The sequence below is a fragment of the Scleropages formosus genome, chromosome 18, assembly GCF_900964775.1.
Source record: "Scleropages formosus chromosome 18, fSclFor1.1, whole genome shotgun sequence".
Taxonomy (NCBI): Eukaryota; Metazoa; Chordata; class Actinopteri; order Osteoglossiformes; family Osteoglossidae; genus Scleropages; species Scleropages formosus.
The window spans coordinates 8,771,695-8,797,200 of NC_041823.1; the positions used below are offsets into that span (position 1 = coordinate 8,771,695).

Genomic DNA, 25,506 nt, shown 5'->3' on the forward strand with positions numbered 1-25,506 from the left:
CAGGTCTGGTCTAAAACTTCATTGTTGCTGTTGTACCTTTGAGGAGAGAAATTAAGCTGAGTTGTTCCAATAAAAATATACACTGGTATTAATACAAATGTAGGCAGCTTTGGATAAAAGAATTAGCAAAGCAGCAAGCAATGTCTCAAGAGCTGAAGCTCGAATATTACAAGAATATTAAATTTCACAACGACAGTTTTGCACAAGACTTTGCAAGAGTGAAAAACTCCTCTAACATACATTTTTTAATGTTTCGGTTACAGCCTGCCGAGTTTCTCAAAATTTCCCTCAAAGCATATCTATGGCATCTGGTTTTATCTCCGCATCATATATCCTACCAAGGCATCAAGGTGGGGGGTTATCAGATCAAGAGTATGAAGCAATGCTAGAAACACTCAGACAAGCCTTATACCCGGAGAACCGATTTGTCAAAGTGAATTGTGGTCGAGAATGTTATTAATAACATTAAACAAAAGTCATCACGTCTCACAGAGACTCTTTTTGGAAAACTAAACTGCTGCTCTGAATTCCCTCAAAGGCACATCTCAGGAGTTTGATAAAGCATAGCCCAGGTGCTCCTCTAATTTGTCAAAGTCATTCGCTTTGCCGCGCCGTAATCTGTCTGTCACTGAATGAACTCACGAGTTGACTTGGATGTTTCCACTCACTCCTAATTGAGAGTGTGGTGAAAAGGAGAAGTCCGCTGGTCAGTCAATGCCATCAATCATCAGCAACCAATGAAGGCAGGAGAAGTGTTATTACAATGCTCTGAGCTCACCCTCATCATCCTGATTCCCTCCAACCTCTTTGCCCCAAGCCTGTTTTGGTATTAGGTGACCCCTGCTTTTTCTTTGCTGATACCAACTTTGCTGATACCCCTAAAACTACATCCCATGGTGAGGCTTTCCCATTATTCACACAGTGTAATCAATTTAATTCAGTTATTATTATTATTATTATTTTTACTTAGAGTGCTTTCTCATGCAGAGACACAGTGCTGAAGAAAGGAACAGGAGACCGAATGCAAATAAAAGGATGACTATACATTAAATTACAGCTATATTAGCTATTAAAACTATAAGTTAGCCAACTGGGCACAGAGGAAAGGAAGAGGAAAAAAAAAAAAAAAACAAGCCAGGAAAAAACCTCTGGGAGTCCGAGTATCAGTGGCTGCCCACCTCTCCTGGGCACACACACACACACACACACACATTTTCAGAACCGCTTGTCCCATACGGGGTCGCGGGGAACCGGAGCCTAACCCAGCAACACAGGGCGTAAGGCCGGAGGGGGAGGGGACACACCCAGGACGGGACGCCAGTCCGCCGGAAGGCACCCCAAGCGGGACTCGAACCCCAGACCCACCGGAAAGCAGGACCCGGTCCAACCCACTGCACCACCGCACCCCCCTCTCCTGGGCATCCTAAATAAATTCATCTAGAATCTCTAGATTCAATAAATGCAGCTATTTATAACATTACTAAAGACATTAGAAGCTAATAAATTGGTGAGCTGATGTTCAGGTTCAGATGTGCTGGTCTCGTCCACCATAGCATGCAGTCATCACCTTCCGTCCAATGGAGCACTGGTATCACAGCCGGTCTCCTCGTCCTCGTTGTGGAGAAACATAATCCTTCTCTGTTTTGGTGCACTTTAGTACCAACTAATGGCTGGGAGAAGAAACATTTACATTTATTCATTCAGCTGATGCCTTTCTCCAAAATGACTTACAATGTTAAAACTGTTTACCTATTTATACAGCTGGGTAATTTTACTGGAGCAATTCAGGGTACGTACCTTGCTCAAGGGTACTACAGCTAGAGGTGGGGGCCAAACCTGCAACCTTTAGATCTAAAGGTTGCAGCTGTAACCCCTACCAGCTATTCAGAAACATGGGTCAAGTTTTCTCTGCAAAACCCAGAAGCATTTGGAAACAGACAACCGAAGAAAATATGAGTAATATACAAATATGGGCAAAAAAAAATGTTTGTATCTTTGAAAATTCATAACTTGAACCTTTGTAACAAGAGGACTCAGTGAATGTGGAAATTTGGCAGTCAATTCCATGCAAACAATCCAAGAAAACTGAAATAATAATTAAAAAAAAAAAAAAAAAAAACTGTACCAGTAAATGATTTTGACTTGTTAGGATAAAAATGTGTTAAAGTCCCATGCAAGTCTATAATATGCAAAGTACATCACCAAGCAGAACTGCTTCAGTATGAATTGTGTCACCAGTCACCCTGAGGCTCCTACCACACCCAGTGTAACTTTCAAAGCATTTTTGAGCAAATACATGTTTGCTGTGAACAAAGTGTTCAAAGAACTTTTAGGTTTATTTTGTATTTTTGTATTAGTTTGCAGACAGATTGAAACAAAAAACATCTTCTCTCTTATCTGAGTAATGCTTCCATTCACTTGTGATGCACTTTATATCGCCCTGTTTTAGCTTTGTTTTTCAGTATGTTTTATGACGTGAACTATAAAACCGGGAAGAAATAAATATTATTCTTTTGGCCATAAAAGTTCATCACGTTATCAACTCCAGAACCTGATATGATTTAGACTGTACTGCAGGTGTTCCCTTACTCCATTATGTAAACAAACTTAACAAATAACTCATTGAAACAGAACTGTATTTCAAATAGGGAGTTTCTGTTTATTCATTCATGTCTTCTGCCCTACAGGTTTTCAAAGGTCTTGAATAAACATACTAATAAAATAGAGAAAACTTTTTCGCTCTGGGTATTGCTATGGCTGACGGTGCTCAACTTCAGCATAAAATTTATTAATAAAATGTTAACTTGAAAGAAAGACAAATTCATCTCTTTACAAGCCCCTCTGCAGTTGCAAGTGACTAGCTTGCACACAAAGAGGAATATAACGTACAATAACTAGACTGTTGTGTGTAAAAAGGAACACAATTTGCAGGTATGTGCTGAGAGAAAGGAATTCTCCAGTGTATTGTTGTACTTGTGTAGGTATTATTTAAATTGACAGAACTTGCTCTGTTACATCCAGATCTTAAATAAACCCCAGCACTTCGAAAACGTACTCAGGATAACAACCAATAGCCACTCTCCGTCCACTCTAACAATCCCAGATTCCAGACATTCACATAAATCTTCTGACTGATGACATATTTTCTGGTATGTAGTGGCAATATATTCATTTTCCTCCACAGTTCATATGCTGTATTTACATGTCGTCCTTTGATAGATGTCTATTGTAAACATACGATTTCGTTGTGTAGTATAATAAACAAAAATGTGTATGTGTGGTTCTTTGTCCATATGTAAAGTATTTTATCAGTCTAAACTGTGTTATATTTCCACATTAAAGCCCTTCCGCAGTCTATGAAGGGAGATGGTGAAGAAGGACAAGGGGTGGTAAGTGGCGGCGAGAAGCTTAATGTGCGCCTCCAGACACACTTTGGATAGTTAAAACTCTATGTTATCAGTAACTGCCTGCAGATCCTCCAAAATAATTCCCAGTCCAAGCAGGGCGGATGTGTGTGTGTGTGGGGAGGTGGTTGTGGTGGGGCTGGAGATGGGACTTAAAGCAAGGGATTTAACAGCTATTTTGAGTCCTACATCTGCATTGCAAAGCACATATGTGGTAACTGACAGTGCAGAACAGAGAATGGGTTGGCATGTTGGCATTGGGTTCATGCCAGTTTTTCCTTTCTTTTTCTTTTTTTTTTTTTTAAAAAAAAAATTTGAAAGCCCAGTAACAGGCGAAACAGTTCAATGGTTGCATTTTTCAGGCAACAGATATGCAAGATCTCTATTAAATATCAGATAGTTATAAATACAGAATGATACAGCAGTGATGCTGTCTCTTGTAGTTTCTGTCACTGAAAGCATTAAATATTCATTATGAAAATATATACTTTAAAAAACTAATAAAACATACTCTGTTAAAAGTCACAGCTTCACCACTTATTAAACTGGTCTATAATTTTGAATCTCCTACGTCATGGCTCATTCTTGTTATCAATGAGATTTAAATGAATTTAATATTCTAGCACCATACATTTTGCTGTAACCGTTACTATTTTTTCTTGTATTAATACAGGAAATTTACAGTTTCAGGTAATATAAATTACTTGTAATTTATCTTTCAGTCTTTTGAAAACAGTGTAAAAGAACATAAAATATAAAAAATCTTCCATATATTTTCAGGGCAGAGTAAAAATCTGCATTCTTGCAAGAATATGGCATCAAAAATGTAATTCATGACACGGTGAGGTGAAAAAAAGTAAAGTATCAAAATTGCCTAACTATAGGGGTTATGTAATACTTTTTGGACACAGCAGATGAAACCTAGTTTTGGATCTGAAGGGTGACATAAATTTGCTATGAATTCTAATGCATTTAGTGCATTTTATGTAATTATGTTGCAACAGTATTTGTCTACAGAACACAGTTTATACATTCCCAAAGGAGAAATTTAAGCTGTGTGCATTGCAAATAGCAAATGTATGGATAATGAACTATTTAATAGTACAATGTGTTCAAACAGCAAACTATACATATTCCATACCTATCCATATATTTTATGTTAACCTTTAGATTAATCTCTTATGGAAGTGTATTCCTATTTAACAAATAACATGGCCAACATAATAAGGTGGATTTATTTATCATGTCCATTCATCCCTATCAACTCTGTGTACTGTTCGTACTGGTAAGGGGTCGCTGGGGTCCAGAGGCAATCCCAGAACCAAAGGGTGCAAGTCAGAGGGGTACACCCTGAACAGGATGCCAATTCGTTGCAGGTTAGTCACAAAAAACAATCACTTGCCCATTCACACACTAAAGGCAGTTTACATCACAAAACTCCCTGAACTGTGCAAGGAAACCAGAGGACCCAGAGCAAACTCATATGCAAGAATATGCAAACTCCACACAGACTGAGCTGGATTTGAACCTGCACCCAAACAGCTGGAACACTGTAAGGCAGCAATGTGTACTTACTGTGCTGCTGCACCACCGTGCCACCCCTACCCTGCCTAGTACTTATTTTCATTCATCTCAGAGTAAATCTGGTTGTCTGATGTTCGGTTCAAGTCACTTTAAACTGAGAAACTTTTGCCATTTCATACTGCAAATTACTAAAAAAAAAAACAGAAGAAATACAATGTTATTGATTAATTTATTTCAAAGTTACATAATAAAACAATTTCATTAATTGTTATTACTCAGAGACCTGGAGAGGGTTATATCATATTCTATCCAACAGTTTTACAGCTATGAAAAATGTCACTGGGTGAAAAACACAAGATTGTTAAGCCCTTTTACATTAGGAAAGGTAAAACCAAACCAAATGCATTATTTTCGGTGACACAGAAATAAGTCATGATGGACTTTCAGCCATGGTTTTGACTATTTGAAACCTGTGATAGTTTATAGAGGGATGAACTCCTTAATGAAGACTGTAGCAACATTTTGAATCACTTGTTCATGACCTGGACATTCGTTGCTGCAAAGGTCACTGGTGTTTGAGACAAAAAAAATACACAAACTTTGTGAAAGTAAAACATCACTCTGTGCAAACATAGTTGATAACAGATGCGCTAAAAAAGCGAATTGCAAGGTATTTGTGAGAAACGAAGGGGTGCACAGTTCTTGACAGTCCGTCCGAATCACTCGCCCCATACGGGACACGGGGAACCGGAGCCTAACACGGCACACAGGGCGTAAGGCCGGAGGGGGAGGGGACACACCCAGGACGGGACGCCAGTCTGCCGCAAGGCACCCCAAGCGGGACTCAAACCCCAAACCCACCGAAGAGCAGGACCAGGACCAACCCAGTGCGCCACCGCACCCCCTCTTGATAGTACCAATGGCGAATTAAAAGAACAAGTTGGTGTATAAACCTTTCCCCGCTAATGTCATACAAAGATTCATATGGGAAGGACAATGAGGCAGTGCAGTTCATGCCAACATTGCCTATCATCTTAAAAAGGTGGCATTCAAGCCTGAGTCCTTCATTTGCAAAGTGAATACAGTGAGCTACCTGCAATCCCCAACACATATCAAAAAACAAAGTAAAAAAACTATACATCATTAATTAAATAAAGCATTGATTTTCGGGGAGGGGTGGCGGCACAGTGTGTTTGGCCGGTGACCGCTGCCTGGTGGATCTGGAGTTCAAGTCCTGCATTGGGTGCCTTGCAATAGACTGACGTGCCGTCCAGGGTGTTTCCCCTCCCCATCAGCCTTGTACCATGTGTTTCTGGAATAGGCTCCGCGACCCTGCTCGGGATAAGCGGTCGTTGACATTGGTTGGTAGATTTTTGGGGGCTGCAGGAAGCTGTGCCTCCATGACTTTACAATTGAAAGACTCAGGTTCAAATTCCACTTCCTGCTGTACTGACTTTGAGTGAGATACTTAACCCGAATTAATACAGTAAAAACTACCCAGCTGTATAAAATGCGTAAATCATTGGAAGTTGCTTTGTATGCAAACAAAGCAGCACAATACACAGAGTGCCTGTATAACATGAAACTATCTCGCGAATCCTTGGAGTAACTCTAAGAACCGTGGAATCAGGGCGACGGAAATGTGGCGCTAAATCTGACGTTTCACTTTAGCTGTCACTTTTGCATTCCCAATCTCGAAGAATACTAAGATGTGTGAATTACCTTACCTCAGCTCACTAATTAGAACATGAGAACAGTGAGGATCTGAAGAAGGCCGACTGAAGTTTATTGGCACGTCGCATTACTCAGAGTAACTCTGAATTGTTTGCTTTCGGCAAAACAAGAGCACAGCCTGCTATCCCGAAGACAACAAAGAAGAGGCGAAAAGATTGCAGTTAGGTGATGTCACTCAGATAAAATTGTGCTGACAAGCTTTTAATTAAAGTTTCCCACACATCTTTCTCACTGTCCCCAGGAGCTATTATTCATTGTGTGTAGAGGGAGCAGCCAATAGTGAGTCAAATGGAAGCGTTTTATTTTCCCTCACGCCTGACAGTAATAGGACACTCTGTTATACAATCTGTTTATCTCCTTTACTGGCACTATCTGGATTTTGGGAAACAGCCATATATGTAACAGTCTTTATAGCAATAATTAAACACATCTGCTGTTAAAGGTGTGCTAAATGGGAGGGGAATCTTTGTAGACAATTATCCAAGGGTTCGGGAGTGTTATCCGGGGGCTGTGCTGAATGCGAATGGGGCCCAGCCAGCAAGTCTTAACAGGTGTACAGGATGAAGGCCAAAGGCATCAAACCACATATACCACCATGCTGGGAAGCATTTCTTCTAATCCATAATTGCTATGGAAATAAACAGTGTGTAACTGAGTACCAAAATATCAATTGTAAAATTAAATATAATAATGTATCAACAACAATAATAATAAAAATTATAACAAAGTATTTGTTCCATATTGTTTATTGAATCTATGATACATAAATGGTTGTACATATTTTGCAAGATCCAACTTTAAACTGACAACAAAGCTTATGAAATTGTTCAGAATGCCTGGACAAGAATCTATCTCATGACATATTTAGTCATGTGTTATTTTTCAGGTAACAGTAGCAATGAAAATGAGCCATAGAACAACAAAGGGATTTTTTTGTGGCTCAAGTATGTCTCAACACCACCTAGGTAAACAAACAGTCCTTAACATGATTCCAAGAGATATCTCCAAAAAGCAGCTGAGATGCAGAAATTGCCTAAGAAATATTCACATGTTCAATAAACGTATGAAGAAATAATTACGATTGTGCTGTAATATAGGATCTGCAAGGTATTCTCAGTCCAACATTGATTGACATTCTGCATCCTGAACGGTCTGAAATAAATAAATACATAAAAATAGTCTAACAGTAAATATTAAAGTGCAAAAATACATTTGAAATAAGAAATGAAAGAGTAGGCAACTGCGCTTTGGCAGATTAGATTGTTTGATGGAAAAAGGACTATAAATCGATTTATCTCAAATTCCTGGCAGCAAAATTATCAAATGAGAGCTGCTTGCCAACCACATCATTGATGCTTTTGATAGCAAGGCCACTGAGATGGTCTTATTAGACTAAATTGTGTCACATTTGGTCCACATCATTAGAAATGCTCTGTGTAGGACAAGTTCTAAGTGAGATTCTGAAATTGTTTCACCTCTCTGTTGTATCTCCATGTGCTCAGAATGTGTTCTAAATTAAGATCTAAAACAATAATAATAACTCCCGGGAACATGAAGGAAAGACAACTGAAGGTTGTTTGAATATATGGTATCTGTGAAGTAATGGCATATTCTTATTTTCCCTGTCAATGTTTACAAAAAGATTAAAATGCACAAAAAATAACATTAGCAATTAATTTGCAAAGCCTGAGATTCATCTTAAAATCCTGTTGTTGACCACAACACGTAATTGTTGTTAAAACAAAAAGTCCATGTTTTATCACTGAATACAGCAAACATGCAAGGTTTTTTTTTCTTCTTTAAATATCTTCTTAGATACATAAAACTTTTGATCCGTATTTACATTTATTCAAAAATTAATATCAGTGCAATTATGAAAATTATTTTTAAAATATAATTTAGCATTGTTTATTTATTTATTTTGGTTTATAAATTAAAAAAGCCACAAGGGAACATTAGCAGAAGTATGCTCCCATAGGATAGCTGCTTCTACGAGTGATCAGTTCGACAGCTTCCACCTTAAGAAGTGGACGTGGGGAGTATAATTAGGTGGGCGAATTATGCTGAGCACAGCCAAGCATTTCTGGGGATTGAGTTGCCTGTCTTTCTCCACCTTGTCCTCAGCCAAGCGGCAGGAAACAGCTGGCCTGAATTTCTGAGTGCCCTTAATGAATTGAAATCTCTGGCGTTAGGATTTGGTGATTAAATGAAATAAGACTAATATTCCTGGGCGGGTTGGCTGAGAGATGCTTTTCCAGAAAAGCCTCCTTGGCTCAGGGCAGGTCTCTTGTCCCTGCTGAGGGAGCGCGTTGCATGTTGTCTGCTCATTTGTGCACTGGGCAACTTTAATTTCAATTATTTGAAAACGGGGATAATTTTGGGATAGTATGTGTTCAAAAGTAATAAAAAGGAATGTGCTTCCTTTGGAGAATCTGAATGTGTTCTTGTTTCTAATTATAATCAGGTGACGTCATTAAATAACTGCGGTATTAACATGGAAACATGGCATGAAGCCAAAGAACACTAGACTATTTGTACATCGCTCCCATGCAAGCTTCGGGACTGTCTGTACTTGAAAAGAATAGTTCTCTGTGTTAAGTTTTCCTGGTTATTTTTTAAGCACTAGTGAGAAAAATATGAAACTATCATACTTAACCTGGCAGAGTGTGTAGCTCGTAAACATACGCACACACTGTCTGAAACTGCTTATCCCATGCGGGGTCGCGGCAAACCGGTGCCTAACCCGGCAACACAGGGCGCAGGGCTGAAGGGGGAGGGGACACACCCAGGACGGAACGCCAGGCCGGAACAAGGCACCTCAAGCAGGACTCGAACCCCAGACCCACCAGAGAGCAGGACCCAGCCAAGCCCCCTGCACCACCCTCATACACACCCATACTGTACTTAACTGTGTAACAGGGAGGGCTCTGTTACCATATTTGTTGAAGTCATGTTGTCTTAGCAACACATATCCCAAGATAACATGCTGAGTTGTTTTCCCTTTGCAGTTCAAACCATAAGGCATGTAGTCATCTGGCAATTATATGAAAGCATCTGTACAACATTAACATCACTTGTTGCATGTCAACATGTTACTGAATCGGGGGAAAAATGATTTCCTTTCATATTTATTCGCATTGTTTAAAACAATTTGTAAGATCTGTTTTCCGGGTTTTTACTGTATCTTTTGCAGCTATTTAATCTGAGTGCTATTAAATTACTAATAATTTTCAGTTCTGAGAATTTCACACCCACCAGTTTTCCTGAAAGTTACGATGTCATAGAGAAAGGAGAGAAGGAAAATTTAAATTTTACGCCAAAAGGTAAGCATGCACCTTTGTCCTTCCTATCAACCAACACCAATGTGTCTTACACAGAAAATGCAATTATCCATTTTCAGATTTCATCGGTGCGAATTAATATGGGTTGTTTTTAATCGCCTCTCAGTATCATTACATGTGCAGATGAACATTTTGAAGTAGTCGAATGGCTCATAATTAAAACAAAACTATCATCGCCTCTTTAAGTGCTGATTATGTCACTGGCTTCATCCACGTTTGAGTAAAATGAAGGAACCACTTAAAACTGGACCTTCAGGCACTTTAAGAATTAGACAGAAGTTATTAAGGTTCAGTACTGTAAGATGATTAATGGTGATGGTCAGTCAAGCAGCAATTAGTATTTTTGTTGCTTTCGCTATTTTCATTTTATTTGGACACATAAGGTTTCCTCATTCAGAATTAGCACTTTAATTACTATGAATATAACTTTAGTGTTGGGCTCCTCTGATTAACCTTTCCATCAGCTCCATCTTGTTTTCCCTCCATAATTTTGCTTGTGGTTTACAGGAAGAAGGAACGCAACCTTCAGTACTGGCAACTCAATAGGCAGCGTGTGCAACGATCAGCTAAGGAGAACATCCCTGTCGATTTCCCCTGTCTTGCCGGAGTGAGATTGTTGTGCTGCCCAAACTCCCAGTCTCAACTGGCACATAACAGCCCAGTTTCAAAACGCAGTCTGAGTTGTAAAAACTTTGTGAACTTGCAAGTTTGCATAAAGGGAATTTGCCTTAACTGAATGAGTCACTATTTCCAGTTTGATCCCTTACCTGAATATATGAACGAGTAAAGTTCCTCCAGGGTACTGCAAGTAAAACGGAATATATAATGAATGAACTTGGTGCCAGGTATTGGCAAGATATGTCTGTTTTCATTAGCGGGACAAGATCACTTAAGAGCAAAGCACAGAGGAAAAATTGTTGTGGATGCAAATTGCTTAGATGTGGGAATAAAATCAGAATGTGATAGCCTAGTTTGGGATTTGGTTGCAAGAACATTCAGAAGTGGACCTGGAAAACTGCTGCTTTATTGAATATGGGAATAATAGTCGAAAATTAGGCATGAAATGCTTAAAGAACTTAAATAGAGCATGGTAGATTGCTAATTCATCGAACATTTGGAAAGGTATAGGCATAACTTTCCATTTGTTATAACCCAGTCTCCACCCATGTATTTTCTCTACCCACTCATCTAAGCTACAGTGGTGGAACTCATCCTGGAAAGCAGAGAGTATAGAACGGAAGGAGGACACCTGCTCACATCCCACACAGACAGACCCAGATTCAAACCCATATCTGAAGCAAGAGCCCAACGGGCAGCTATTTACTGAACCACCATGTATAACTCAGTCTTTTTTACTTTTATGAAAAGCCAGTGTGAAGATGACTGCTGTCTCAACTTCTTGAATCTCTTTAGGTTGTGTGCATAAGGTATCATGCACCTCTATTTATAACTGTATTCTTCAGTACTAGTCTAAGATTATGTTAACACAATTCATCTTGACCCTGGATAACAGGCTAAGGCAAGCCCATGTCATTTTATGACACGTACTCTAAGAGCTACTGTGCTTTCCGCAAGTGCTGGCAGTTCATCTTTTATGCTTTCTTCACCATTTTGGGGGATTTGCTTCCAATTTTTCCATCTTGATGATCTTGACAGTGGTTGTTCTGGGTGATGCTTGAGCTGTAAGCAGTGTGATCTTCTGGCCCTAATTATCTGGAAGACATATATCACAGAGAGGCCCCACTCCTCCTATATTTGGAATCTGGATTAAACAGGTCATAGAGCTCCATAAATTAGAAAAAGAAAAATAGATACAAGAGGTTGTGTAGTTTAATTTCATTCTACCTGGCAGTCTGTTTTCAATTATGAGGATCTTGACTCAACAGCTGCCACATGAATGCCATTCACCCACCTTCTTTTTTTCTCTTTCTATAAATACACTGAGATAAATAAATACAAACCTTATATGTGTTACTATCTTTGTGGATACATTCCTGCTTTTCTCAGTATGTGCGTATGTATTATAACAATAATCTCTCCACTGAAATGATTGTCAGGTAAAACATACATAAGGCATTATTCATTCATTCATTCATTTAATTTTATAAATTGTTTATTCTTTTATTTTCCATTATAGCCACAAGAAAAAGGATACTTCACATATCCTTTATTTTCAGCACAGGGTTTTAATATTTCCATTCACTATTTTAAATGGCTACTGAAAGGTCAAAGTGAGTGATAACTATTATGATGATACTGCCAAGAAGCACAAAGCATAATTGAAACCAAGAAGAGAGAATTCTAAAAATCTTTTCAATCTTATATCATGCCCCAGTACAACAGTAAGTTGTACATCAGAGGTCAATAAAGTTCCTTCTAGAAATTAACAGCACAGACCCCCCCCCCCCACACACACACACACACACACACACACACACACACGCGCGCGCACGCACACTTCGAGCTGCCTGGAATTTTGTTAATTTCACAGAAATTTACTCTCAACAGCACAATACAACTCACCTAAAAAAAATAACATTTACAGTAATTAGCAAACTTACCTGCCAATCAATTTGACATAATCTAATACAGAGCAAAGACATTAGTCAAAGTGTTGCATGAGTCATTGGAAGACTGCTTTAGGAGTGAAGGATACAAATTAATGGAAAAGCTTTACTTCTTATTTCAGCATATTCCACCTACCGGTGCCATCATCACAAAAATCAGTCAGCCCTGGGCGCAGGTGTTGGTACTGGGATGTGTGTGGTTGAGGTTTAAGCTGAGCGACACATGGAGTGTAGCATGTTCCCAGCTGCAAAGTACATTTTACATTCCATTTACATTTTTCATTTTAGCAGATGCTTTCCTTGAGGGCAATGTACAACTCAGAATGAACAAAAGTGCATTTCGAAAGAGACCAAGATGGAAACACATAACTCACAGACTAAAGTTTGTGTGACACCACTGCTTTTTGTCAACTCACATTACACCAGTAGCTGAGTAGGACAGAAAATACAAAGGTCATCACGACAAATGGTATGATGAAAATTCATGAAACTGTTAGGAGATCTGGAAAGAAGTGGGCCTGAGAGAAGTATGTTTTGAGACCCTTCTTGAATGCTGAAAGGGATTCAGAAGTTCTAAGGTAGATAAGGAGCCCATTCCACAACGTCAGAATCAAAACCAAGAACCTGCAGACCCATTTTGTGTCTGTGCAGAGGTAAAAAGCATAGAGTTGTTGTTGGGGTGTGGTGAGTGATAAGGTCCTGCAGTTATCAGGGAGCAGATTCGTTGATCATCTCATAGGCTGTAGCCGGAGTCCTGAAATCGATAGGGATAGCTACAGGATATCAATGTGGAGAGCTGAGGTGGAGACATACATGGGAATTCTTTGGCAAATCAAACACAACTGGTACTACAACATTCTGGATCAGCTGGAGAGACTTCATGGTAGAGGCCAGAAACCAGATATGAGGGACTATAGTAGTCCAGGCAGGATACGATCATGGCCTTGACCAGGAACAATGGTGATTATGTTTTGAGACTCCAGCAGGTCCTGTAATTGTCATACAGGCTTGGATTATGGCTTCAGTATTCTGAGAAGCAGTATTCATTATTACTCCTAGGCTTTTGAGCAGCAAAGTGGATGAACTAAGTGAATTGTCTGGTAAGAGAGAAAGTTCCCAACTGGTGGAATACAACTGAGACAAAAGACTACGTACACATCATGCAGGTTTAACAACAATCATCTTTTGGGTCAAGTAAGCAGTGCTTGTAAGCAGTGGCTCAGTCAGAAACTCTTGTGAAAACCCTTACTCAGAAACCCAATGCAATTACTTTTTAAAGTAGGATTTTCCAGTGAGGCCATTATTTTTTCGGCCCACGTTTGTTTGTTTGTTTTAAATTTTTTTAAAAAATCAACTTTGGGTCACTCTTGCATGTCCACACCTCTTTTTGGTAATCTTCATACAAGTCACAATTTCAATTTTACGGTTCAAAACACAATATTCAAAGAAAGACTGCAGCAGAAGGGGGCGTGGTGGTGCAGTGGGTTCAGCCAGTGCTTGCTGTGTGGTGGGTCTGGGGTTAAAGCCTTGCTTGGGGTGCCCTGCAAATGACTGGTGTCCTGCCCTGTGTGTGTGTGTGTGTGTGTGTGTCCTCGGCCTTGTGCCCTGTATTGCTGGGTAGATTCTGGCTTGCCACGACCCTGCTCAGGCCAAGCGGTTACTGACAATTGATGGGCAGATTTCTGGGATATTTCCACCCTTTTCTACATGGCAGAACCATGCAATTACAATTCACCACCGAAGACCTTGATCATACTGCTTTTACAACCACTGGATGGCATAACTTGAACTTGAACCATTGTCTAGGCTGTGGCCTGCTGCCCAGAGGAATACCTATACTTGTTAGTACTCAGGAAGATCCCTTAAATATATAACTCAAAACAATGAACTGATGTATAAAAATTCATGTCTAATAACAGACCACACAATAAGAATGATCAGCTATGATGGAGTCAAAACTGAATTTAGAATCATAGCCAAACACGCCTTATTTATGTGCTAATGAACCATCGCTGTAACTTGTTGAGCTTAAAGAGGTTTTGGGATTTGTAGTTCTTCACGCTACGCACTGTGTGGCGATTAAATTCGCCTTGTTGAGTCCTGTAAAAACCTGACTTAATCATGTAAACTTCTATGTAAGCAAACTAGCTGCAACTTCAAAGGGTCAAGAATCCCCCTCGGATTTGGGCGGGGATCCTAATCTCGCTGTTGAATTTGTGCTGTATTTGTCCAAGAAGCAGGCACCAGCAAACTCTCTGAGGGAGAGATAGTGGGTTAATGCAGCCCTTATCCCCTCAGAGAGTATTGGCTTCGCTGGACTACAAGCAGCTACTCAGGAAAGAGGTGCATACAGGCCTGAGCTAAAGAAAGCCAGAAAACCGAAATTTGAGCTGACGACTTTGTCACGAGTCTCAGACAACCTGCAGGTAAAGCAAGTGAGAGCAGCCTGTCACCTGAACATGCCCTTTAGAATGCAAAACTCATTTTCTTTCTCTCTTCTCTCTCACTTTCAGTTACAGCAAATCCACATTAACATTCCGTCCAGGGTCGCTAAACAGAATCTTAATTAGTCCCGATACTCCTGTGCAAGGAGTTTATTCATTGTGTTTTTTTTTTTTTAACTAATGGCTGCTGTCAGGGTAATTTTTTCTTCTCCCTCTTTACATTCTTCAGGGGATATCATGTTTGCTTGCCAAGCATGACAGAAATGTAATGTGTAATACAAAAAAAAAAAAAGTGGAGGGGGAGACTCACAAATGAGGAAAAACAGGGAAAACAGTCTGATTTCAATCAGGTCTAATGGTGAGGAACTGTTTACAGAGCTAATGAGGATGTCCACACTAGTCTCTTGTAGATCATTATACTATCAACAATTAGTGTGTTTCTGTGATCAACCAATTCTGCAATGCCTAACCGGATGAACCTGGAAAAAAAAAAATGTGCGTATATGTGTGTGTGTGTGTGTGTGTGTGAGCAATGGATATACAGTATCTCTGGTATTTGAAAAATTTGAACCCAACACTGGTATTGGATTACAGACAAATGTTATGCTTTTTAATTCTTCTGCCTTGAGTTTTGTTTTTTAAATGGCATAACAAACCAGATTGGGACTTATGTTTGGAGTCATATTCATAACAGTATAATGTATAACAGTATAATAGAAATTTTAAACATGAATTTGTAGATTAGTGAACCAAATGACAGAGTTTCACATTCATGGACTATTACTGGAAATAAAAGCTGCATTGCTATATGTGTTCTTTAGTTATGGTTGTTATTTTGTCCTGCTTCTGTATCCTGAACACAACATATCTGGTATATAATAAAAAAATAGAAGAATTTATCATAAAAACAAGCACACCATTTTGGACTTGGCAGATCTTGATGCCTTCCCCTAAAATGACACATATAAACTGCACATATTTTATTATGCACTGACTTTACATAAATACTTAGACATATTCTCAAAAGCCCATTTCTTCGTGGTTAAATACTATAAGGCCCCTTAATATTGAAGTTGTCCTTCAAAGCTGGAACAATTAAGTGTTAGAGATATGAAATGTCTTAAATTCCTCTGGTCTAGCTTCACCCCTAGACAATAATATTTAGGGAGGATCACGTTGCGTCCAATACTGGGGAAAATCTGAAAAGTGTCTTTTGAATTTAGAAAAAACCACCGCTCCTCTTCATCCAATCATATGTAATATTTCTCCCAACCTTTATTTTGAAATAATAATAATAAAAATAAAAATAATAATAATAATAATAATAATGGTTGTGTTCATTACTTTATTGGGCATTTTATTCCAATAACCTATTATTCACTTAAAAAGTAACACTGTGGTGCAGTTTCAGCATAAATACCCTGCATTTTTTCCTCTGTAATTATTTCCATAGTACATAAAGGCTATATTTAATTAAATTAAACAATGAGTAAGGTGAGGGATGAGGAATGTTATGATTTGCAAGGTCTCACGAGCCTTAACATTGAAAAACCATAAAAAAGGGGGGGGGACAAAGTGATAAATATGAAAGAAAACCTTTTATAATTGAGTATTGTTCACGCGCAGTTCATGAACTTACGTTACTTCTGCGCCTTATTCCGTTCGTAAATATGCAATAACTGAACCTTACCTTGGCACAGTGTCTATTTGCCATTTCGATTTTTTCTCCCAGGCCGAAATGTGTATTTACTTTAACAGAAAACAATCACAAACTACTTGATGTTAATACAGGACACATAAAAACATAAATTAAGGGGAAATAGGAGGAGATATTAAAAAAATAATAATAGTGTTCCTTGTCGAACACGAGCTCTTAAGCAGCCTGATCAGAACCAGGCTAAAGATCCTAATGATCCTGTTTGGATTCTGGTTTTAACAAACGTCATGGACTAAAATAGTTTCTGTCTGTTCCCTTTCCTTGATCAGCAGGGAGAGGGAATATGACTTCTGGCACATTTATGAGGGGATATACCTAGGACTTACTTTGAAATATCCTCACCGCTTTGATGTCCTTTATTAAACCCATCTGTACTCGATTTGTTTGTAATTTCTCCCTTTTTTGCGCAATCATTATTTACGACTACACTTCAATGGCGAGTTTAAGTTGTAAAAATAAACAAGGGAAACTAAATGTTACAAGGGGCCAGAGATGCTGCGCATTTTTAATATGTCATAGGAGTTTATTGGATCAGTCAGTTGATCCGGTTAAAGGTTTCTTTCGACACACAAAAATGCCGTATGATTTCCATCAAAACAACAAAAAAGGGGTTGTTCGGAATGCACAAATTAAAAATAAATGAAAAGTAATTAAAACATTTCGCTATAGACACACTGCATTATATATATGCTATACTGTGTACTTTGTATTAATGATAAAATTCGAGTTGATCACGATTTTCTAGCCTGATTTTCATGTTTACAGTACATTTTTTAACTGCACATGTGTGAATGTCAGCGTTCAATGCGTGTTACAGAACACTTATCGTCAGCTTCAAGTAGTTTCTTAAATGTAACCACCTTGCTATAATTAAAAAAAAAAAAAAAAAGACTGATATTTTAAATCATAGCACATCTTAAATATGGACATAAACGGCCACCTTATCGAAAGGGGTAAACAAGAACCAGCTAATATTTTTATTGTATGCTGTAAATTTTTATATGTGTGATAAAGATATAATAAAATTGTCTCGACTTTACCTGGAGCATAACAAGGAGAAGTGTGTGTGTGTGTGTGTGTGTGTGTGTGTGTGTGTGTTAAGTTTACTGGCTTGTAAAATGAAATGTAAAGTTAATTGGAAAACATATCATCCCAAACGGTTCTTAGTAAAACTGAACAAAAAAAAAAAAAAAAGTGTGAGTGTAACGTTCATTTGCCTAAACATTTACATATATAATGATAAAAGAGAAATACAATGAAATTGGTTCCAATAGAAGGTCAATTGACTGTCGCTTTGCTTGCATGGCAATCTTGACCCAAGTGCACCAAATCAGCAGGATTAACAGCAAACAATGACTTCATATCTACATGGATTGTGTTCAATGTGGTGCTGAGCAGATAAGATCTGCGTGAGAAAGGGGCTGCACCCCTATTTATACGCTCAAAGCCGCACTGTATTACCATGGTACTTAATGACAGGTTGGCCCCGCACGCAGCCCGTGTCCCACACCTTTGGGTGATCGGCTTTTGTTCCCCCATCCTCTGCTTCCAATCAGAAAGAGGCGCGTGAAGTTCTTTTCATGTTTTCAAAGGCGTCGGGTGGGCTGTTTTACAGAAACAATAACACTTTTTTTATTGAGAACAAATGTTGACATTTTCAGGAAAGCAGAAAAAAAAGGGGCCCCGGTCCACGAAAGCGCCTCTGGTTCTATTTGACAACAAGGAGCAGGTCCCCCACGACCCCCCCACCCCATCCCCCAGCCCTCACCCCCCAGGGACCCCACCTGGGTTTTAAAGCTCAAATTGCAATAAATCAGCTCTAATGAAACATTTCGGACCCACGATGGGACTGTTTGTCTTTCCTCACCAAATAAGCAAACACAAAGATATAGGTTGCGCTTTGAAGAGAAGTTTAAGAGCAAAGAACCCCCCCCCCCCCCACCCCACCCCCCAAGGGACAGGTTAGTATTAATTCAGAACATTACCAAAACAAACTGATTTAAACTTGTACACTTTCTGATCGAAGATCACGGAGTTAAATATAAACACGCGGTCCAAACCAGACAAAACAGCTTAATTTCTCCCGATTATACTGTATAGACTACATTTTTTTTTTTTTTTTGTATAAATTTGTACATATTTTCAACACACCTACTTTAAGGGTCATAAAGTACATTCATGATGTATGATTTAAAGAAATTCCTGTTTATATATCAGAAATGTTAGCGGATATACGACTATGAATAACACGTTAGCCATTTAACGGCTGACTATCACTTAATAAACACATAAATAAATTAAACATTTGTATCCATACCGTATCAAAATGATTTCTAAAACTTCGATGTTTCTGTATTTTTAATTGCCATTCTGGTTTAGCTTTACAATATAATTTACTTCTGATTTTTTTTTTTTTTCCCCATATGTATGTTTAGACAATCTTCAGATCCAAATGATCCTTCTGAATTGAGTTAATAGAATGGACGATCCCCCCGCTGAGATTCAATAATGTTTCCGAATATACTATTATTAATCAATGTGAAAAACGGACTGGGGAATAAAAAATTACCAAATGACTAAAGATGACTGTGGATACAATTTTTCATCCTTTAGAAATTCATGGTGCGCGAAGTACACTGGTTATTATTATTTGTTTGTAAAAAAAATGATGTTTTACGGTTAAAATTTAAATCCCTCTAAATGCCTCACTTTTTGTAACCACTAAACAGCTTCACAATAGAATTTGTTTAATTTTTTAAACATTGTATAACAACATTTTATTTCATCCGAAAATTAAAATACCTCACCAAAACGACAGAAAAGTTTAATTTCGTGCAACTAAATAAGGATGAGAACAGCTTTTTGCCAGAATATACCCAGCCTGTTTTTATTTATAATCAGCGATATAAATTAGTAAAAGTATTATTGTTAACAACCAACAAAGATTGTGTATCTTTCTATTACATTTGAAATAAAAATCCAACCATTATTTATTTACAAAAAACAATATTCAGATTTCATTGCAATACAACTTGCATAAGTTATGGGCTTTGCCATCATTACAAAAATAAATATCAAATGTATTCCACTTTTATGTTTCTCAAGTTAATCAGTCTCACCTCTTCAGCATTATACACCTTTACAAAGTTTCACCGTATGCCTAGTTATTTTCACACCTATAATATACAATATATACCGTGGCAATGAAGCAATATAGGATCCTGAGAAATAACTTTTTTTTTTCTTCAAATTCACATACATTGGGAAACTACTTCACCAATAAATGCACATTTCTTAAAAACGAAAGCGTAAATTAAACAATGCTTATGGTATAATCACCGTCTAAGTATATGTTTCGTCTATGCAGTATCATTCTTTTATTAAGTATTATAATTTGCTGTCTGTAGACGTCGTCTACAGCACGAGCTGCAATCCAGTACAAAGAACAGTTTTGTTTTAAAAACCATAGAGAAGTAGTGATGGCTCTTTTCAAAGCAATTGTGACACCTACCTGCGGACCAAGGAAATAAAACCAAAATCAACTCAAAATTCCAAATTCCAAAGAGCAAAATCTTTGAGCAAAAGCCCTACACTATTGACATTATGTCACATTATTTGTCCAACAGAGGATTTCAGAGCAGTATACTGCTACTTTTAATTAGGGGTGGGGAAAAAAAAATAAATAAATAAAAATGAACAAAATCATCAGTTCACTCAAAATGAAATGCAATGCGTTTTAAGTACGAAATCCACATAGGATACAACACACACTATTTAGTATACTTGTGTTTTTGTTTCATTGAAAGCCTATTTAAACAAGTACTGTCAAACAAAAATATATATTTTAGGATATGAATCAAAATCCTAGCAGACAACTTACTTGCGCAACCTTTATTTTAACTTGATAGGTATGGTTGGGCTCCTACCGTGCACACGTCAAGGGTGTCTGTCAAAAATACAACCCTCAGTTTAGATACTTCATCTCATTACCCCTTCAGCTTTTGATTTATTTGTGTTATATTATTTATTATAATTAAACCTAAATTTTAAAAAGTTATGTATACCATAATATTTTAAATTATGCAAACATCCCTATATGTACATACACATATATATGTGTATGTATATATCTATATATGTATATAATGTAAAGCCTTGAAATTAAATCATTCACAAACATGTTCGATTTGCTAACAATACAAATTTAATTCTACATACAAATATCTGTTAAACAGTTACATATATACAAATTCATACGAGGAGGTAAAAAATGACACCATATTTGCAAAACAACTTACTGGTACATTTTATTACCTACCTTTCTTGGGTTCTAAGTTAGAGGGTCTGAAGTGGTGCTCAGGCTGGCTGGGGTTACTTTTTGTTGGGGACTCAGTGGCCTGTCTGTGTGGAGGGCCTGAGGCTAACACAGTCTGAGCGAGCCCTTCGTTTGCAGAGCCGTACCGTAGGATTCCCTGGCCCTGCAAAGGGTTGAAGTTGCCATAATTGGTGTAATTGCTATAAAAGGGTGAAGTGTAATAAATAGGGCGTCCCAGAATGGAGGAGGCAGAGTAGACGCTGTTGGCTGGGGATGTGGTGGATGATGTTGATGCCAACAGGGTTGGAGGACAGTTTTGTCCCACATGGTGCTGCTTCTGGTCCGAGGTGGCGATTTCTGCTAAGGACCATAGCTTGGGTTTGACTGTTTGATTCTGTGGACCTGAAGAAGCTCTAATGTCAAGGCTTGCTTTGCTGCTGCTCCTGGATGAGTCCTGGTGGTTTAACGTGGGGGCTTCCACCCCTGTCAGGGGCGATGTCGTCACAGGCTTGGGTGACAGACCCCGCTGGCGCTCCTCATTCTCCGCATCTTGATCATCATCATCCTCACATTTGTCCTTAGTGTCTGATCCAGATTCACAAACGATGTCCCCAATCCTGCAGCTGACCTTCTCCACATCAGATTCCGCCGAGCAGGAATGGTCTGTGAGCGTGTCAACGTGCAAGCTTATACCTTTAAAAAAAAAAAAAAAGAAAAATAAATAATAATAATAATAATAATAAATTAAAAGCACTGTTTAAATCACTTATATCACTTTTAATATAAAATGGATTTTCATATAAAAGTAGAAACAATCGATGAAATAACATTTTTTTTTAAAAAAGGTTTGAGGTTCATACTTAACCTACTGCAGTGTTTATCAAATTATACGGGCATAAAACACAGGCAGAAAAACAACATTATAAAAATGAAAAAATGTTAATATTTTGGCTAAATAAAATAATAATAATAATAATAATAATAATAGGAAAATGTTTTGAAAAACTTTAAAGCAAAACTGAACAAACAAAAAAGAAAGAAAGGAAAAAAAAAAAAAAAAAAAAAAAAAAAAGCGGTGCTGCCTCGTGTCACGGCACACGGGCGCGATTTGCGGGGCTTCACCTTCATCCTCAGCGGACGCTTCGCTGTTGTCCAGGTTCTTTTCCACCCGGTCCTCCTTTCTCTCTCCGTCCCCTTCGTCCTCGTCCTCGTCCTCGCTTTTGTTCCGAGGCGCCCAGGTCATCTTGTTCTCCTTCTTGAGCCTCCTCCTGGCGTTCGCGAACCAGGTGGACACCTGCGTGAGGGTCATCTTGGTGATGATCGCCAGCATGATCTTCTCTCCTTTGGTGGGATACGGGTTCTTTCTGTGCTCCTGGAGCCAGGCTTTCAGGGTGGCCGTCGCGTCCCGGGTGGCGTTCTTGCGGTAAGCCGGGTCGTTCAGCTGGTAGGGGTATCCAGGGCTTCCGTACGGGTGGTAACTGAGCGCCCCCGCCATGCCCGTTGAGTGCGGGTCGTAGGGCGAACCCTGCCAGTTAAAGCCAAACAATGTCAGCAATGCCCCATTCCCATATTTGAACGCGTACTTGTGAAAGGCAGAGATGAAGAAAATCCCTCCAGAATGCATTTCAACTCGTATGGATTACCCAGAAAATGTATAAAATACAAATAAAACATGCAGAGATTAATATAATGGCAACACTGTAATTACGTAATTAAGCGCTTCACTCATCGCTCCAGTCAGTCAATTACAGGTCAGGCGACTATAAATAAAGTAACTGTACTTCATTTTCAGCAGGTTCCACCCCAAACAATTGTTTGCTTATTGTTCTGTTCTTTGCTGTTGAATTAAGAGAGAAGAGAGAGAGAAAAGGAGAAGAAGAAAAAAAGTCGTCCTTTAGCGTATCGCCTCCCTAAAGCATCGCAAATCCAATTTGCAAATCAGTGGATGTGCACCTTTTGTCGAATACCTCAAGTGTCACCTCATTAGCATTTAAATTCACCTTTCCCCCCACGTTTAAATTGTGCTTGTTTAACTTCACACAGCGCCGGATACTTTAAACGCGGTCCATATAACCTCAAAAAAAGTTTAGACCTGACAACAAACATGTTTACTGAATTAATATTATTATTATTATGATTGTTTAAAATAATACTCAGTCTGTTGAAAACAATACACAACTGAAACAGCCACAGGCCTGTCAAGTGAAGCGCTTTAAAAGTTTGCCAGGCTGTAAGTGGATATATTTTCAGCAATATGATTCCATAAACTTAATTCGTGAAACCCAAGGCCTCCAAAAACCTGGCAGAACATACCTATATTAAAATGACAAACATTCGTTAAATGCAATTGCACGCACTTACACGATTTACGGTAAATTTAAACAAAGGTTCTTAATATATAATAGATGCACCTTTTAAATTGTTCAACAAAGCGGGCAGCACAGTTAAAAGACTATTTACAAAAATTAACTACTGTAATTATTTTAAAAGAAATCTGATAGCCCTTTTTCACCCGTCAGCTAAATGTCCCCCCCCCCCAAAAAAAAAAAAATACTGTCTAACCCGTTATTAATAATAATATAAAATATGCTCATATTCATGTGACATGCTGCTCATTTTCAAGACCAGGTCAAGAGATTTCCTTTCCGAAAATGGTCGTGTGGAGCGGTTCTCACCATGTAGGACGGGAATGCCGTGGCGGGGTCCGTGGGGTACGACAGCGGGTTCGAGAAGCCCCCGGCCGAGGCTGTGAAAGCGGCCGATCCTGGGTACGGGCTGAAGGCTGATCCGGACGAAGACCTGGCCAGCTCCTCGCTCCTGGGGGCGGCCAGCGCCGAAGCCCCGTAGGCAGGGCAAGAATAGAGAGCCAAAGAGCCCGGGGGCTGGTAGAGGTAACCCTGAGGATAGGACATCGCTGTCTGCGCCTCTTCTCTTTGCTCTCCCCCCAAAAGAAATAAAGAAATAAATAAATACAAACGAATAAATAAATAAATAAATAAATAAACAAACAAACACAATTCGCAGCGGTATACAGTACAGAGGAGCAAGGTAAAGTGAAATACAAAATAAAACCTATAAAGAAAAGGGAAAAAGAAAAAAAAAAAAGAAAGAAGCAGGGAGCTCACCAAAGCGCCCGCATAGGAAGGCGAACGTGCGGGATCCCCCAGCGCCCCGGTGCGTGTTTTCGGAGCTCAGAAGTGAGGAGTGAGGAGTTCGCAGGAAGGAGGAAGGAGGAAGCAGCGCAGCTCGGGGTTTCTCGGAGCAACTGGAACACAGGAGCTGTCAGTCGAGCTCATCTGAATACCGCATCCCCGCCCCTCGCCGCCGAGCCCGCAACAAAACTGACAGGCGCGGGGAGCGCGGGGAGGCGCGCGCCGGCGCGCGGGTGCAAGAATGCGGGGAGCGAGTCCCAAACTGCAAGTCCGCGCGCGCTACGTGCGTGCGTCTTTCTGTTGCGCGAATAATAGCGCTCAGCCGCTCTGCTATAAAGAAGGAAAGGCCCGAGTGTGTGTGCAAGATGCTGAAGACTCGTGTCTTATTGCAGTCACATTCGTGCCATTCGTACCCATGATCATAAATCACATTTCTGTACTTGTGATCTTAACATTTTTTACTTAATCGGTTGTTTTTATTGACTTTATTGACTCTTGCCTGGCAATGTATTTACAGGCTGGGCGTTTGCGCTGATTGTGCCGATGATCTTATTTAGTTTGACGGTTCAAAGTGATTGAATAAAGAGTGCATTTTGATTTCATTTTAAATCTGGGTGTTTCCAGAAGGAGAAAGCTCTGTTTTTTTTTTTTGTTTTTTTTTTTTTTTTTGGGGGGGGGGGGGGGCGTAATTTGGCCACTAAAATGAAGGGGCAGCATTGTGGGAAGGGCCCGGGTGCCGGGGCAGTTTGGAGAGCAGTGCCCCGAGCGGCCTGTGGGAGGTGTCAGACTGCTTCCCCCAGTAACCCACGCCGCATCCCCGCGATTTTACACTTGGCCTCTTCGGAGCTGCGCGCACACACACACACACACACACACACACACACACACACACACACACACACACACACACACACACACACACACACACAGTGGATGCTGTGCCTTCTTACCACCGTCCTGCACAACGTAATCCCGGCCCGGGTCCGAGGAAAAAGGGGGTGGGGGGAAACGACTTGATTAGGTGGCATCTAAAGGTGGCATTATAAATTCATTAGCTGGCATGTCGTTTTTGTGCATTATAAAATACAAAGGAAAAGGTGAGGAGGAAATCTTTCCATTTCAGTGTGATTTGGAGATGGGATGAATACTTAAAACAACAGCAACAGAATCAATTGCACATTTTAATGTTACCCTGACATTATTATTATTATTATTATTATTATTATTATTATTATTATTATTATTATTATTATTATTATTAACCATTGCCGTTGCAGTTATTTTAACTAATAACCTATTGTGGTATAA

General features: G+C 39.2%; 1 protein-coding gene across 3 annotated transcripts; it reads right to left on the reverse strand.

Moving 5' to 3' along the window:
* Positions 1-19,745: 19,745 nt before the first annotated feature.
* Positions 19,746-24,296, reverse strand: irx2a (iroquois homeobox 2a). Of its 3 annotated transcripts, none has more exons than XM_018762868.2 (6): positions 24,172-24,296; positions 23,722-23,984; positions 22,169-22,571; positions 21,050-21,739; positions 20,612-20,677; positions 19,751-20,242 (listed from the first exon to the last, which is right to left on the reverse strand). In XM_018762868.2, exons 2-5 carry the CDS (start codon positions 23,956-23,958, stop codon positions 20,628-20,630), a joined length of 1,380 nt encoding a protein of 459 aa, XP_018618384.1. In that variant the 5' UTR covers positions 23,959-23,984; positions 24,172-24,296; the 3' UTR covers positions 19,751-20,242; positions 20,612-20,627. The 3 variants fall into 3 exon arrangements, with proteins under 3 accessions (XP_018618386.1, XP_018618384.1, XP_018618385.1); XM_018762869.2 differs by having other exon boundaries at positions 23,722-23,991; XM_018762870.2 differs by lacking the exons at positions 23,722-23,984; positions 24,172-24,296 and adding an exon at positions 22,755-22,890 and having other exon boundaries at positions 19,746-20,242.
* Positions 24,297-25,506: the final 1,210 nt, after the last annotated feature.

Coding starts and splice junctions, on each gene's coding strand:
- irx2a (XM_018762868.2), bottom strand. CDS start 23,958: ATGTCCTATCCTCAGGGTTACCTCTACCAGCCCCCGGGCTCTTTGGCT. Junction 22,572..23,721: donor CGGCATTCCCGTCCTACATG/GTGAGAACCGCT, acceptor TTTAACTGGCAG/GGTTCGCCCTACGACCCGCA. Junction 20,678..21,049: donor TAACTTAGAACCCAAGAAAG/GTAGGTAATAAA, acceptor TATTTTTGACAG/ACACCCTTGACGTGTGCACG.